Raw genomic sequence first — 14763 nt, forward strand, 5'->3', positions numbered from 1 at the left:
CACACCCGGGACATCTTCCGGGTAATAGCTGGTCAGACGGCCAGGCAGGTGGGACAAATGACAATAGTGCCACACAAAGGCCAACCCTACAATCACAGTCCACCGGCAGCTGGCCCATCCGAGTCCCCATCCGAGTCCGGCAGGTGTACAGCAGGTCACAGCCGGGCAGCAGACGCCACTGCCAGACTGCTGCAGTGGGTAGAGGGTACAGGGACTGCTTCAGCAGTCCAGCTGGCACAAGGGGTAGTGTCCCCAGGTACCAATTGGCTGGGCCCCAGAAGCTCCTGAGAGCCAGTAGCCCTGAGCTACTTGCCAAGGCAGCTTTTTATACTGCCGGGGCGAGGACAGGGTAGTTTTTTATACTGCTGGAAACAGCAGAGGTGGTGGCCCTTAGCAATAGCTCCCCCAGGCTGAAGACCTGGGAGCAGCCAGGCAGGGTTTTTTTGCCCCAAGTGGCATAATTTGCTCCACCACAAAGTGCATATCTAAGCACATGCACTGAGGCAAAAAGCCCCAGTTCAAATTTGCACTGCTTCTATTTGAGCTGCTGCAAGTGCACATGCTTGCATGTGTGGACGCACCCCAGGAACCTTTTCTATGGTAGGCATAGCCCAGACACAGAAGCTGGGCAATGCTGCACTCAGTAATTTATTGGGGGAAGGGTTGAAAGGCAGTTGCAACAGCCCTGTTACACGGGCTCCCTGGGGACTGCCTCTAATACCTTGTTTGTTCCCCACCCCCACATATATCCTACTGCATATACCTGCACTTCCCACAGCAAAGATCCCAGGGGGTGCCAGTCCACTCCCCTTGCATACATTACTGGGCACAAGGCTGCCTGGTCTATGGTTGGGCTGCACCTGCTGTAGCAAAGACTCTTGGGAGGGTACTCTAGTACCCCTTCTAAGTTGGTGTTTGGTGTGGGTGCCCCACTCACCCTCCCCAGTTATGCTACTGATGTTCACAACACAATCCCCTTATATTTCACACTGTTTTTCCTGCCTCTGGAAAAAAAAAACCCACAACTGGTACCCTCCAAATCAAACCTACAACTTGTTAGATGCCTGATTTTGGGCTCTATACATGCAAAAGACCACATCTACTTCTTTTCTAGAACCAGACTCTTGATAAAAAGGAAACAGGACATCTTTCTTCCTATTGGATGAAAAGATTTCATTCTGATATAATAATCATTCTAAATATTCAGACTTCTGTGCATAAGGAACAAAACAAGTGGGCACTCACCTGTTCATCCTTCAGGCCTACAAATCTTGATTTCTCTTGTTAAATTTGTTGTACAACACACAACCACAAGTACACAAGAAAGGATTTCAAAATGTGTGTCCTGACTTATATTAGGGGAATAATTTATACTATCCTAATATACAGAGAGAGAATAATTAATATTCTCTTCAACTGCAATCTACTTCAGCCCCCAGCTAATGAAGTTATTTTAATACCTTTTATTCTCAGCTCCTTGCAAGATGAGAGCTTGCTTTTCTTCTTCCAGATCAGGTCTTTCTCTTGCTACCACAATTCCAAGTAGTTGATCCTGCAATCCTTCTGGGGTGATCATGAAGTTCAGCAATGTTACCTGTTAAATACATTTTATTCAAATACGCAATAATTAGGGAAAAATTAAAACAAAATGTTTTACCTGTATGATCAAAAAGCTTGGAATTGGCCCATAGGTCCCTCCTAGCTTGTTTTACAAATAGGATCAGAGGAGTTCAAACAGGCAAGGAGATATGACCATGGTCCTTGTGAGCACATGGGGAGTACATGGTTCTTATTAGTCCTCTGCTGTGTCAAAAACTCCAAGGTGTGGTTCTGGTGCCCCCTCATAGTCATCACCCAGGGCTGATACCCTGCTTACACTACTAGATTTTCCTTTATCCTTTTGGAACAGTGGTCCTATTAGGGACTCTTTGAGATACCTGAGATCAGATTTGAGGAACAAGACCTCAAAACCAATGAAAAATAGAAAAAGTTAGTTAAACTTCCTTCAAAATCTATGTGAAAAGCTCTGCTACAAAGCCAGACCTGCAGTCAATTGTGCATATACCTTAGAGGAACAGAACTGCAGAGAGCTTTTCCTAGGATAAAAAGCTCATCTGCCTCCAACTGCCAGAGAAACAGAGAATACCCCATATGAAGGCTGTGGAACATAGAAGAAAGAAAGAGGGGAAAATAAGAAAACTAAAGAAAATATTCTTACAATGTAAATTAACTACAGTATAACAGTAACGAACCTATCGCATTCAGTATTCTGTACTGCACTTTTAAAGGGAAAGAATACCAATAAGGAAGAATAGTATCAAGCAATCTTAAAGTGAGGAAAAGTAACTTTAACACTTGGAAGGTCACATTAACAGAATTCTGTCTGAAATACAGAAACAGTTTAATACATTTAGATGGCATTTCAACATATTATTTTAAGTATCATACAAAGTAAGAGATAAAAGGGACAACTGGAATAAGTAGCTATTAACTTATGACATTTTTGTGCCTATACGTACAAAGGGAGACGGAATGGCTTATATTAATTGGTAACCTAACAGACATTTATTTTCTATTAAATAACATGCAAATGAGTTAACTTTGTTTTTCTTAAGGAACAAAATATTAGTTTAGTTTCTATCTACAATTGTAGCCTAGGAGATTATTTTTTATTTTCTTTTATAAATATTAGTGATAATTTAAAATAGTATTAGTAGTATGTGTTTATATATAAAGGGCTTCTTAGTCCATCTGTTTGTGTGTCTGTGTTCTTGTCCATAATGTTCTTGGAGCACTCTGATTGGTTGTCTTGGCAGCCAATCACAATGCTTACTGAAACAACCAATCAGAGTGCCCCACACAGACAGAAACACACATGGCGAAGTGCCGCCATGATGGTAGGATGGAGTGGGGTGGGGCAAGGCCAGAGCCACCACCACTACCACCCCATGCCACCGCAAACTCCAAAAACCAGGGCCAGGGGCATGTGAAGCCACCATTTAGAGGCAGCAGTGCGGGGTGCTAGAGGAGGGGGACAGAGGGGATGGCGGGGCAAGTTTCCTACCACCCCCCACCCACTCCTGGAGGGTGGCAGCAGCACAGGGTGGTGGGTGGTGGTACTCAGTTCCCCCCTGCTGTCATTCTTGATAAAAGATCTTTCTCTAAATATTTTTCTGTATCAAAGAACAGCTGGAAAGTAACTTACGGTTTCTTTCTGCTGATTTTCAAATTACTTTACAGGTAGACTGTTTATTTAGTTTTCAGGATTTTGTGCTCCAATATCCACATTTTTTAGTCAAGTTATATACACTTGTGTTCTCCAGCTTCCAACAGGAACTTATTTAACTTATTATAAGTTGATGATTCACAAAGTTTGTGTATAGATAAAAAAAAAAATTATCAAATTATAAAAAATCTAGGAACACTTGTTTGTTATTATATGAACCTAAGGCATGAAGTCTAGCATTGCTTGAGGTCCTGTTCAGGGCTTTTACTATGGAAGCAAATCTCTAGAAGATTGTAGAAAACTAATTAGTATGTGCACAGGGCTCCTATATTCACTCCCATTAAATGTTTCTTTGCTTAAAGGTGACTAAGTAAAAGTGTCAGAAGGAATGAGAAGGTAGAAGGTTGGGAAAGATATTAACATTCAAAATTTACATGACTAAATTAAATTTCTCAAAATATGAATGATAGCATTGTGAACAGTAATATTAGAATTGACAAAATATCAGCACCTGTAGATTATGACAGTACTTTCAAGAAATTTCAAGAAGAACAAGAAGAAAAGTAATAGTAGTAGATGAAAAATCAGATACTAAGTATTCTTCTCAACCTGTACCCAACGGGGACAGCGTTGTTAATTAAAATTGAGCAGAATAAAATGGCACAGTATTTTTCAAGACTTTCACCTTAACAGATGTTTCAGGAAGATAATGTGGATTTCTCAATTTGGTTGTAATATAAAAGCGGAAGTCAGGAGCATATTCAATGGTGGAATCACCAAGACGAATGCATATACTACCAGACTGCTTAAATGTCTGCTTGAGTAGAAGCGGTTCTAGGATAGGATCCAATTCTTCTCCAATATTTTCCAGCAGCACTTGAACACAACAATAACAACATGTTTTATGCTGTCTTAACAAGATACATTACTTCACATCCCTCCTTTTACTTACGTGAACAAGTTATTACCTTTGCAATACATGAAATACAAAATTTGTAATAATTTTCCAGGTACAGAATCTAAGCATCAGAGGGTTGTCTTAAATCCTCCCTCTCCCCCCACCCCACTATATCAGGGAAAGTAGCCACTGGGGAGGTCAGGTGTCTGGGGGGCTCAAGTAGCCCCCTTGACTTCTGTCTCCCCCACTTCTTCCCCCTGCAGCTGTCCTGCACCCCCTGCCACCTGCACTGCCCAGTGCCAGCCCACACCGGCCCCAGCCCCCCACCATCTGGGGGTCCCAAAGCAGAGGACTGGAGCAGAACCAGACTTAGCTGCACTGCTGAACCAGAGGGGTGGAGCCCCCATACCTACTCCACCAGGCCCTGCACAGCCAGGGCAGGGTGGGGCACAGGACGGAGCCATAGCTCGACTGGGGGGCACAAGAAAGGGGTGGCAGCTCCCTCTTCTGTCCACATCCCAGATGGCATTGGTTTGCATGCCCCCGATCTGCACGGGGCAGGGCAAGCAGCCACTGCGGGCTGGAGCTGGGGCAGGGCCAGGCTCTCCCTGGCAGGACGGCCATGCTACACTGGGGTGGATGACAGTGGCACTGGGACAGGGGTTGGGTGGGCTACAGTAAATCTTGGGGTGGCTGCAGGTGCCCCCTCTTAGCCTCTCTCTCATTACCACCACCACCACCACCACCCACTCCCAGTGTAGCACAGCTCCCCCTCCACCCACTGGGAAGAGCCCAGCACAGTCCCGGCCCTGGCCCTCAGTAGCAACCCACCCTGCCCCACACAGATCAGGGGCAGGCACCCCCCATACCTCCCGGGGAGCATATAGCAGCAGGAGCCACACTCCCCAGACAAGCCACTCGGGGCTCAGTCCCGTGCTGCCAGCTGGTTGGCCTCTGCCCCTCCCCCTGCTCCACACCTGCTGCAGCCACTGGAAGCCCTTGTCCAGGCTTCCTTGTGGCCCTACTGCTGCCCCACATTTGGGGGGGCTAAGCCCTGTTAGCCCCCCGCTTCCATCGCCTATGCCTCTGGCCCTCTCCCACTCCACCCAGTCTGTCATCACTACTGACTGGCTGGGCAGGTAATACAGTAGTGTCAGCACTGCTGACTGGCTGGGGCAGGAGGCTACTGTGGGTCTGACCCCAGCCCCACCGTGGGCTCAGGGACAGTGTCGGAGCCACAGCAGCTATCAGTTCCCCACTCCATTTTGTATGTGAATGTAAGACAAGGGTTTTTTTTCCCCATGCTGTTTGAGGGTGGGGGGGGTTGTCTTATATTTGAGTAAATACATCACTAAAGTTCTAATATGGTTAATTAGATTCACTATCAATAAATAACATTTTTCCTACAAATATATCAATATTTGGTATTTTTACCTTTCCTATAATTTTTTTGTTAATTGTGCCCTTGCTTGGTTTTTCAGTAGTCTACACTTTCTTTATTCAATCACTTACCAGGAGTTCCAAACTGAATGCAGTTTTCCAAGGTTCTCACAAATTCAGGGTCACTGAGTTTGATAATGTGCAAACTATTGGCCTTTTCCATATTTTTTATCCATTTGTTTGCTTGGCCCTGAGGATCTATCATCAGAGGCCACCTTCTTGCATTACTGGAGGAAAAAATTGGTATAGATTGATTTTCGGAAGTCAATTATGTAGTTTTCTAAGCATTCACCTCATATATGGCTTTAATGCAGTTTACTTCATGTCATTTAGATACAATCATCTGCTTTCTAAAATACTAAGGGACACACTGATACGTGGTTCTACAAAACTTTATGAGAAGCCATGTATGTGTCTTCAGGCCCTTTGTTCACAAAAGTGATCAAATCTTTCAGGGAGAGTACTTGAAATAAAAATTTACCACATACAACATAATATTATATGATTATTTTACACATCTTTAAAAATCTTTAAGGCTTTTTCTTGTATTTAAGGAATTCTTAATATATTCATGATATTAACTGCATTTTCCAGTGAAAGAAAGATTTTACAAGTAGGGCAACAAAAACAGAGATAGTCAAGCAAATTCATATGAAGTGACCGCATCTACATGAGATGCTGACTGTACAGTAAGTAGTCTGATACTACTGCACAGTAGTGTTGCATGGCAAAAATTGTGATGCAATGCTACTGCGCAGTAGTATTAGGCTACTGTGCAGTAGCATCACAAAAAAGGCATTCGTCAGCACTACTGCACAGTAACTCAGGTTATTGCGCATTCATTTAGTACTTGTTTATACAAGTACTAAATAAATGCACAGTAACAACTATCCAGTAGCGTCTCGTGTAGATGCACTGTGAATGGCAGCATCTTTTTGTCTTAAAGTGGTCACACTGAAAAACTTTTGAATTTTTCTTTAAACTAGCAACATTTGCAATATTTCCTATAGAACTTAGCCTAAGTATTTTGGCATCTCAGGATAGTGACACATTTGAAGTACAACTATTGTAATTCTCAGATGAAAAAAAATCAAGACTCTAAAAGCACAGGATAGCAAGAACAAAAGAAACAACTCAGAGGTAGACTGAGTTCTATATCAGCACTGCATTGATCCCAGCTATTTGAGAGGGGGAACTGCTGTCTCCCATCACAAAAGTCAGATATGAATAATGTTTTAAAACTTTAAAATCTATCCTATTTTCTCTTTGTTTCATTTTCCTTTGCACCCTGACCAAAATAAGACTATAAAAAATTGAGTTAAGTACTAATAATCAGTAGCATAACTAATGGGGGCCTGAGCAGGGCAGTAGCCAGGCATGCCATGTTTGGGAGGGGGTACAAAAATAGCTGCTGCCACAGTGGCAGCTGGCTGTGTCAACAGCATTGGCACTGAGGCAGTTAGCATTTGCCCATGCATTGTCACCACCCAGAACACAGAGCTGCCCTGCTACACCTCTGCTAATAATAGTAATAGTACTAATAACAACAGCTAATAACTGAATGGGAAAGGAAACGTTTACTGTAAAAAAATGTCTGAACTCCACCTACTTGGACATAAAAATAATACATTCTTATTCAGCCTCAGAGTGAATAGATTCACTTCAAAAGCATTGACTTTTGGAATATCTCGCATTCTTTCTCAAATCACAGCATTTACATAATTGAGGTCAACGACACTGCTATATTGTTTATTATTAACACAGGCATTTTAATGACATCTTAACCATATACCATTCTGATATTTTCTTTGCTCTTAAGCTTTCAGGGAAAACCTAGTAATGCAAATGTGCTGATATCTCTATTCAAATTTCAGCTAAAATAATTACTTACATGTACTGCAACATAAAAAAGAGCTGCCCTAGGCAAAACTCTGATTTTAGTTAACATTTTCTCAGAAACATGGTAGTGCCCTGTGAACATGTACCATATAGTGTCAGCAGAAAGGAACAAACACTAGAAAGTAACTGCATAGAATTAAAAAGGGACATGTTACCAGTAGTTACAGATACAATGTTATCTGCAGAAAGATAATACTTAGAAAAAAACAATCGGATGCAATTGAAGCTCCTGAAGACTAGTTTTGCAATTTCCACAATTATTTACTGGGATGCAGTTCAACAAGGACAAGTGCAGGGTGCTGCACCTGGGGAGAGGGAACCAGCATTATGGTTATAGGTAGGGGCTGACTCTCTCAGCAGCACAGAGGCAGAGAGGGATCTTGGAGTCAGGATTGACTCCAGGATGAATATGAGTCGCCAATGAGACAAAGCAATAGGCAGAGCCAACCACACCCTGTCATACATCAACAGGAGCATCACTAACAGGTCCAGAGAGGCCTTGCTCCCCCTCTATGCGGCACTGGTCAGGCCGCAGCTGGAGTACTGTGTCCAGTTCTGGGCGCCGCACTTCAGGAGGGACGTGGAGAACCGGGAGAGGGTCCAGAGGAGGCCACTCATATGGTTGAGGGCCTCCGTGGCCAGCCCTATGAGGAAAGGCTGAGGGACCTGAATCTCTTCAGTCTTCACAAAAGGAGACTGAGGGGGGATCTTGTGGCTGCCTACAACCTTATCAGGGGTCACCAGCAGGGACTCGGGGAAAGTCTGTTCACCAGGGCCCCCCTTGGAGTCACCAGGAACAATGGCCACAAGCTGAGGGAGGATAGGTTTAGGTTAGATATTAGGAAGAACTGCTTCACTGTAAGGGTGGCCAGAGCCTGAAATAGGCTTCCCAGAGAGGTGGTGCTCTCACCTTCCCTGGAGATCTTCAAGAGGAGACTGGATAGGCACCTGGCTGGGGTCTTATGACTCCTGCCACCACCAGTGCTCCTTCCTGCCCATTGCAGGGCGTCGAACTAGATGATCTGTCTACGTCCCTTCCGACTCATTGATTCTATGATTCTATGAAATCATCCTTCAAGCATTTATTCTAATCTTTAGCATCCCTTTAGAGAGGAATGACATAAATAGACATTCCTAATCATGTCAAGATAAATCTCGTGGACAACACACAACACTTGTACTCCTGGTCCAAATACTAGAGACCAGAAAACTATTTACTAAGAAGGAATCTAGGGTTCAGCTACACAGTTCCAAAATACGTTATGGGAAACAAGTGTTAGTGCCTCCTATTTGGAAGATCTGCAAAGTAAGCTTCATTTCTTCTGCAGAGGTATCATTTGGAAGAAAGGTGTTATTGGCTTGGTTCCAAAGTAGTTCTTTAAATTACACAGCTTTGGCTTTTTATGGGGAAGGAATATTTCCATTCTTACCTATTAGTATACTATAACATTTAAAACTCTGCTTTTTCTTTCCCCTTACTTTATTCACTTATTGTCATTTTCCATTAGTGATCAATGAGAAGCCATGCTTCAGATGACAAAATGTATCACCTGATGATTTTCTTTTAGTTAATATCTTTTCTTCTCATTCTATTCCATCACAATCAACAACCAAACAAAATTTAAATCACAAATAGAAACTTATATATTTACATAGAGAATAAGATATACATTTACTGCAAGATTAATTAATATATTATACCAAATTTATCATCTTAATGCATGTATTCAGCTGCTGAAGTATGTTTTTTGTGTATGCATGCACATATATGCAGCTTTGAAAGCACACGTCTGATACCTTAAGCTGTAGGCAAGGATAAAGCCTTCAAAAATCCTAGACTGCCTCTAAATTCCATGTAAAAAGGGGATGTTAACACCATAAGGAAAGAAGAGAAAAGCTGTGCTGCAGAGCAAATGTTTCTCTTCACAGACCCGAAGAGGCCACTCCTATTGTTAAACTACTACAAGTTTGCTCTAGGATCCAAAATTTCCTCTATTTGAATCAGCTTAGTCACTTACAAGTAAAATTATCATTTGCTTGCAGAATGTTGTTATGCTTCCCAGTATCAAAATTTCCAGTGTCATTGAATAGCTCATGGGAATTTAAAGTGTGAAGTGAATTACTTTAGTTACTAGGAACCTTGAACAAAGTGTATAGTAAAAGTAAAAATAATAGCCTTGTTTTTATTTGACAATTTGTATTTTGGAACTTGCTCTACAGTAAGAAAATGTGTTCATAAAAGAAATAACTGAACAGTGTGCTGTAAGAAGCTATTTAATGAAGACTATGCATGTACAAACCATTTTTTACTTACGAGGTAATGATACCATTATCTATAGAAAAGGTGTCAGATGGTAATCCTGCAATATTCCAAGCTCTGATTTTCACAGGTTCTCCCAAAGTATTTGTTAGGGAAAAATCATCTGAGCAGGGGATGTCTCTTGTTTTACATAACAATGCCCATTCATTTGTTTGATTCTACATGAGAAAAGAAAGTAAACATTAGCTGAATCTCTGTAGTACCTTTGCAAGATTAAATTATCAATACTGTATTTATCCTGCAAACCACTGCTACAATACAGTGACTTTTTACCTAGCATCTAACTTTCTAGTGTCAGTCTAAATACTAAACAAGCACACTTCTCCATGAATTAAGGTGTATTTGGTAAGGGAAAAAAAAACCCTCCTCCTCTAACAGCCTTGCTGCTTGTTTTGGATTTCCAGAGCAGAAGGATACTCTAGTCATAGCTTTTTCAAACACATCCTCTCAAACACGAACAAAGAAAATATTACAGGAACTCTGCTGTTTGAGGATTTTGCTATTCAGGTAGGGGTTTTTTGTTTGCTGTATTTTTGGTTCGATTTTTTTCATTTTTGGTGATTAGTCAAACATCACTTTGGGACTAAACTACTTGACTAAATACAAGAGATTTTGTTTCTGAGCTAATGAATTTTTAATAATCAGGAGCTTTCAGCTGAATTAGGCATGTTCAACTAGTACATATTTATCAACTAAAACTTTGTATTTTTCAAATTATTATTGACAATAGCTATAGTACCATATTTATTACTACACATGAAAATGTATTAACTTGAAGTGAAGGCTATTCAATTGAATGTCCTCTTGATTTAATCAATAACAGTATCACGGAAGTTTTCAATTAAGGTAACAATAATAGCCACAGTGACCCCAATTCAAATGGTTTAAATCTATAATGAGTATCATAATACTCATGCACAGTCAGATTTCTCACTTCCCTACAAAACCACCTTGCAACTTCAACTTATATTTAACCACAGTCCATACACCCAATTCTTCACAATCCTAATCAAACACACAGGTGCGTTGATGACCCGTCACTTGAATTCAACAGCAGGGAAAAAGAGGGAACAAGCAGTGAAAGAGTTCACCCCCTGTACTCAAGCCATGCAGAAGTGGTGGCTCCAGCCACAGCCCACACTGACATGCTCGTGAGCTCAGAGGACACAAACAGAAGTGACAATTTTTGCTAGATCTGGCCCCTGAAAGTGCTCTACAGCCATTACCTAACAAGTGCTCGGAGGCAGAGCACTTTAAAAGGGCCCTATCCTGTGACAAAGGCAGTGCAAAACAGAGCACCTTCAGTAACTTGGGCCTGCATGTGCCACGAGCTGGGCGGGACTGACGCAACCCAGCCCTGCACCCAGCACTGTTTTCAGAATGGGAGGTGGGAGAAGGAGCAGGGAGCTCACTCTGGGGGTTGCAAAGCCAGTACTGGAGCACTGGATGGGTGGATTGGAGCCTCCCTGAAGTGGGGGGACTCCAGTCCAGCCCTCCCCAACTCCAGCATAGGCTGGAGAAACCCCAGAATGGACCTCCCTCCCCTGCTTTCTCCACTTCCCATTCTGAGACAACACCGGGGGCCAGGAGACAGGGGGCAGAGCTATAGGAAAAGGCTGCAGAGTCTCAGCCTTTTTCTCTGGGTCAGCTCCAAATTAGACCTTGATCCCCCACCCTCCTGACCCAACAGCTGGGAGGCTCGGTCTAACTCATGGCACTTTCTGTGAAGCAACATGAGTTAGACTGGGGAGCTGCATTTCTGCCTGTGCTCAGAGAGTTCACTGAGAATGCAGCACTCTGGCAATGCTTTCCTAGGTAGCCCTCAGCCCATTTCTGATTTTTAGATTAGATTTGGCTCATTTTTTTAGTTTAGATTTGGCTCAAATTAGATTTGGTTCATTTCTAAAAAAGGTTGAGCACCACTATACAAGTCAATTATCACATCACTTCCCAAAGAAGGATATATTTTGATAGTATTTAGCATTTTAAAAGCAAGGGTGAAGCTTAAAACCCAAATCTGATTGATTTCCCTTTTCAAGGCAATAGAAATCAGAAATTCTGTGTTAAAAGAAAATGTATTCCGGGGATAGGTGGCATGCATGTCAAATGAAGGACACAATAACTTAAACCCTAATTAAGATCCTCAAATTTTAACTCTTGTTCTTTGAAAAACTAGAGAAAATATACAAGTTAGCCTTTTAGAACATGAGAAACTAAAAATGAGAAAATGTGAAAATATCCAGGAGATGCAGGGAAAGCTGAAACACTCACTTGATAAGCAAACAGCAATACCATAAACAATCACAACGTGGCAAATATACAAGAATAAAAAATAGCTGACAAGACCACAGCTACTGTTGCAAAAAGGAAAAAAAAAAACACTTCCATTCCATTCAGACAATGAGATTTGACCTAGGGACAATTCAACTGACTATCCTAAACTCTTGTGTGAAACCAGGTATGTCCTGTCACTTCTAAATGTAAAAGTAAAGTTAACTTTGTCCCTCATGGCTTCAGGAATGGCATCCAGAACACACTCCATCACTTTCCAGGAATATACTAGTAATGTAAGAGTGTTGTCACTAGCTATTAAAGGAAATGCTCAGACCTACCCTCACAATCCATGCCTCATAGTTGATTATGTTTATCAATTACAGAATTACATGCTCTCAAAATTAGATAACTGGGAGTAGGAAAAAAATTGCAGGCAAAACGCAATCTTGCAAGGTCAACCAATAAAACAGCAATATCAAAATATAGATATTATGAAAAAACAGTGAATATTTGATGAACATTGAAAGAATTTCTAAACAAAAAAAAGGTAAAATATATACATATAGTCAAAGGGTACAAGTCAAAAAATGGAATGCAAAAAAGCATGCAGGTCCAAATCTTAGGTTTGAATTTTCAACAGTGGTTATGGATTTTAGGTGACTCAATTTGTTCAGTAACACACTAGCCTGATTTCCAGAAGTTCTGACCATTCATTTCTCCAGCTTGGGTACTTAACTCCAAAAGTTAGGACAGAAGTGCATTCAAAACTAGTAGGCAGTTGACAATTTTGGCTTCAGGTCCAAATCCTTCAGTTTCCTGGCCCCCCAAGTTTCTTTTTACTTCAATAGGAATCACACCCATTAAAGTCATTTCCACTGAAGTCACCCCTATTGAAGTCAGTCCCAAAGAAATATTTTGTGTACAGTAGTTTATTACAAAATGACTGTAGTGTCATGCCACTGTATCTCTGTTTCTTGCTGTAAATAATCATTGCATTTTAAAAATAGTTATGCATTATCTGCTGACCTGTCCTGCTGTAGACAGAGGACCTAATCCTGCTCCCACTGAGGTTAATGTGAATTTAGCCATTTGCTAAAATGGGAGCAGGTCAGAGCCATAAGGCTCAAAGTTACTTACTGTCATTTCAAAGACTGGATGAGATAAGAGTAAACAACCTCAAGGATCATAAATTTCACAATTAGCACTGTTAGAATATAGCAAATAAATCTAAAGGAAGACTTCCCTTTGGGATGTTTGTAACACTCAAAAGCCTGGAATGTGTTGATTAAAAATATGTACCTAGGGAAAGCTGTTTTTTCACTTCAAATGTTGCATTACATTAAAACATATTTTAAAAGATAAATTATTTGGCAATAAGAAAAACTGATTAGTGTTGTTTTCTGTACAAAAACCATATAGATAAAACAACTATGTTCATTACTTGTCTGTAGCTGGATGTGAAGGCTCCCAGATAAGCTACAATTCCTGATGAAATGAGTATATCTCCAGTCAAATTGATGTACTGCCTCCCCAGCTCCAGAGCAGTCTGGTTCCAGCGAGTTTTCTCACCCCCAAGGCCTCCAATCAATTGTTCTGCTCGCTGTAGTTTTTTGCTGCACAAGTCAACCTGAGAAACAAAAATAAACAGTGTATAATGCCAACATTTCTGTTTCAGCAGATTAGCTTCATTCATTTATTCATTCATTCATTTGGTTTATATGCTGCTCTTCTGAACAAAGGCTCAGATGTCTTGCTTTTAACAAGATGATGAATATTAAAGAAATATCCTGTAATTATATGCCTGCACATTTTTTGCAATTTTTTTTTTTACTTCAAGAAATAGAAAAAAGCTTTCTGTTGGATGTTTAAATGTCTGAACAGGAAGGAAAATAATGTGCAAGACAGATTGTCTCAGTAAAAGCATGCTAAGGTCTGTGACATTTTAGAGTTATTCTTTCCTCCAAATAAATTATGAAGCTCGGTATAAAACATGGACTTCATAACAGTTTTGTATGTAATATGGAAAATACCAGTATTTAAGGAAGTGACCCATAGATCAGAAGAGAGAAAATTTCTTTTTATGTGAAGGTTATTCTCTCATGAAAGCAGATGCATTTTTTTCCTCTCAAAACATCCTTTGAATATACATTGTGTATTGAGGTTATTTTTTTTAAATCAAGTGGTTTTGAAAAACAATCTAATTTAACTGCAGAAATTGTGTAATAGGAAACTTCTAATCCACTTCTATTAAAATGTTATCCCCACTGGGCCACCTGCAGCTGTTCTGAGCAGCGGGAAGGTAGGGCAGGAAAGCTTGTTGTCCTTGCACCCTCACATTCTCTGTATGCCTGTGGATGGTAATACACAGAGCAGTGTTATAATAAGTCAGGTTCTCGGCTTATATCCAAACCTCCTTGTGTAGACAGACAGACACATCAACCGAATAACTGAGTTCCACAACATATAAGAATTAAGGATTTCCACTCCAAGTGCCCAAAATCCTTATAGTTCTCATGGTTATATTCAGGAGGAGGCTCCTAAAGTAATTATTAAATTTTAATATTGTTTTAAAAATATGTGTCATCTAAACCAATGCATGTACATGTTTTACATTGAAACAGAATTATTTTCTTAAGCACTGACTTATTAAGAAGTGAAAGCAGGTTAGAACTTTTTTTTGTCTAGAATAGGTGACAATCATTTTTT

The 14763-nt window shown here is 40.8% G+C and overlaps 1 protein-coding gene across 1 annotated transcript in view; it reads right to left on the bottom strand.

Annotated features, from left to right (window-relative positions):
• DNAH7 (dynein axonemal heavy chain 7) overlaps positions 1-14763 on the bottom strand; it is a 257096-nt gene that overhangs the window by 71679 nt on the left and 170654 nt on the right. The window contains exons 45-49 of the mRNA XM_019522878.1: positions 13499-13684; positions 9778-9941; positions 5637-5791; positions 3912-4102; positions 1461-1594 (exon numbers count right to left, since the gene is read on the bottom strand). Of these exons, the coding sequence (XP_019378423.1) occupies positions 1461-1594; positions 3912-4102; positions 5637-5791; positions 9778-9941; positions 13499-13684 (830 nt within the window). The remainder of the gene's footprint in view (positions 1-1460; positions 1595-3911; positions 4103-5636; positions 5792-9777; positions 9942-13498; positions 13685-14763) is intronic.

Source organism: Gavialis gangeticus, unplaced genomic scaffold (assembly GCF_001723915.1).
Source record: "Gavialis gangeticus isolate Ggan-Ray unplaced genomic scaffold, GavGan_comp1, whole genome shotgun sequence".
NCBI lineage: Eukaryota > Metazoa > Chordata > Crocodylia > Gavialidae > Gavialis > Gavialis gangeticus.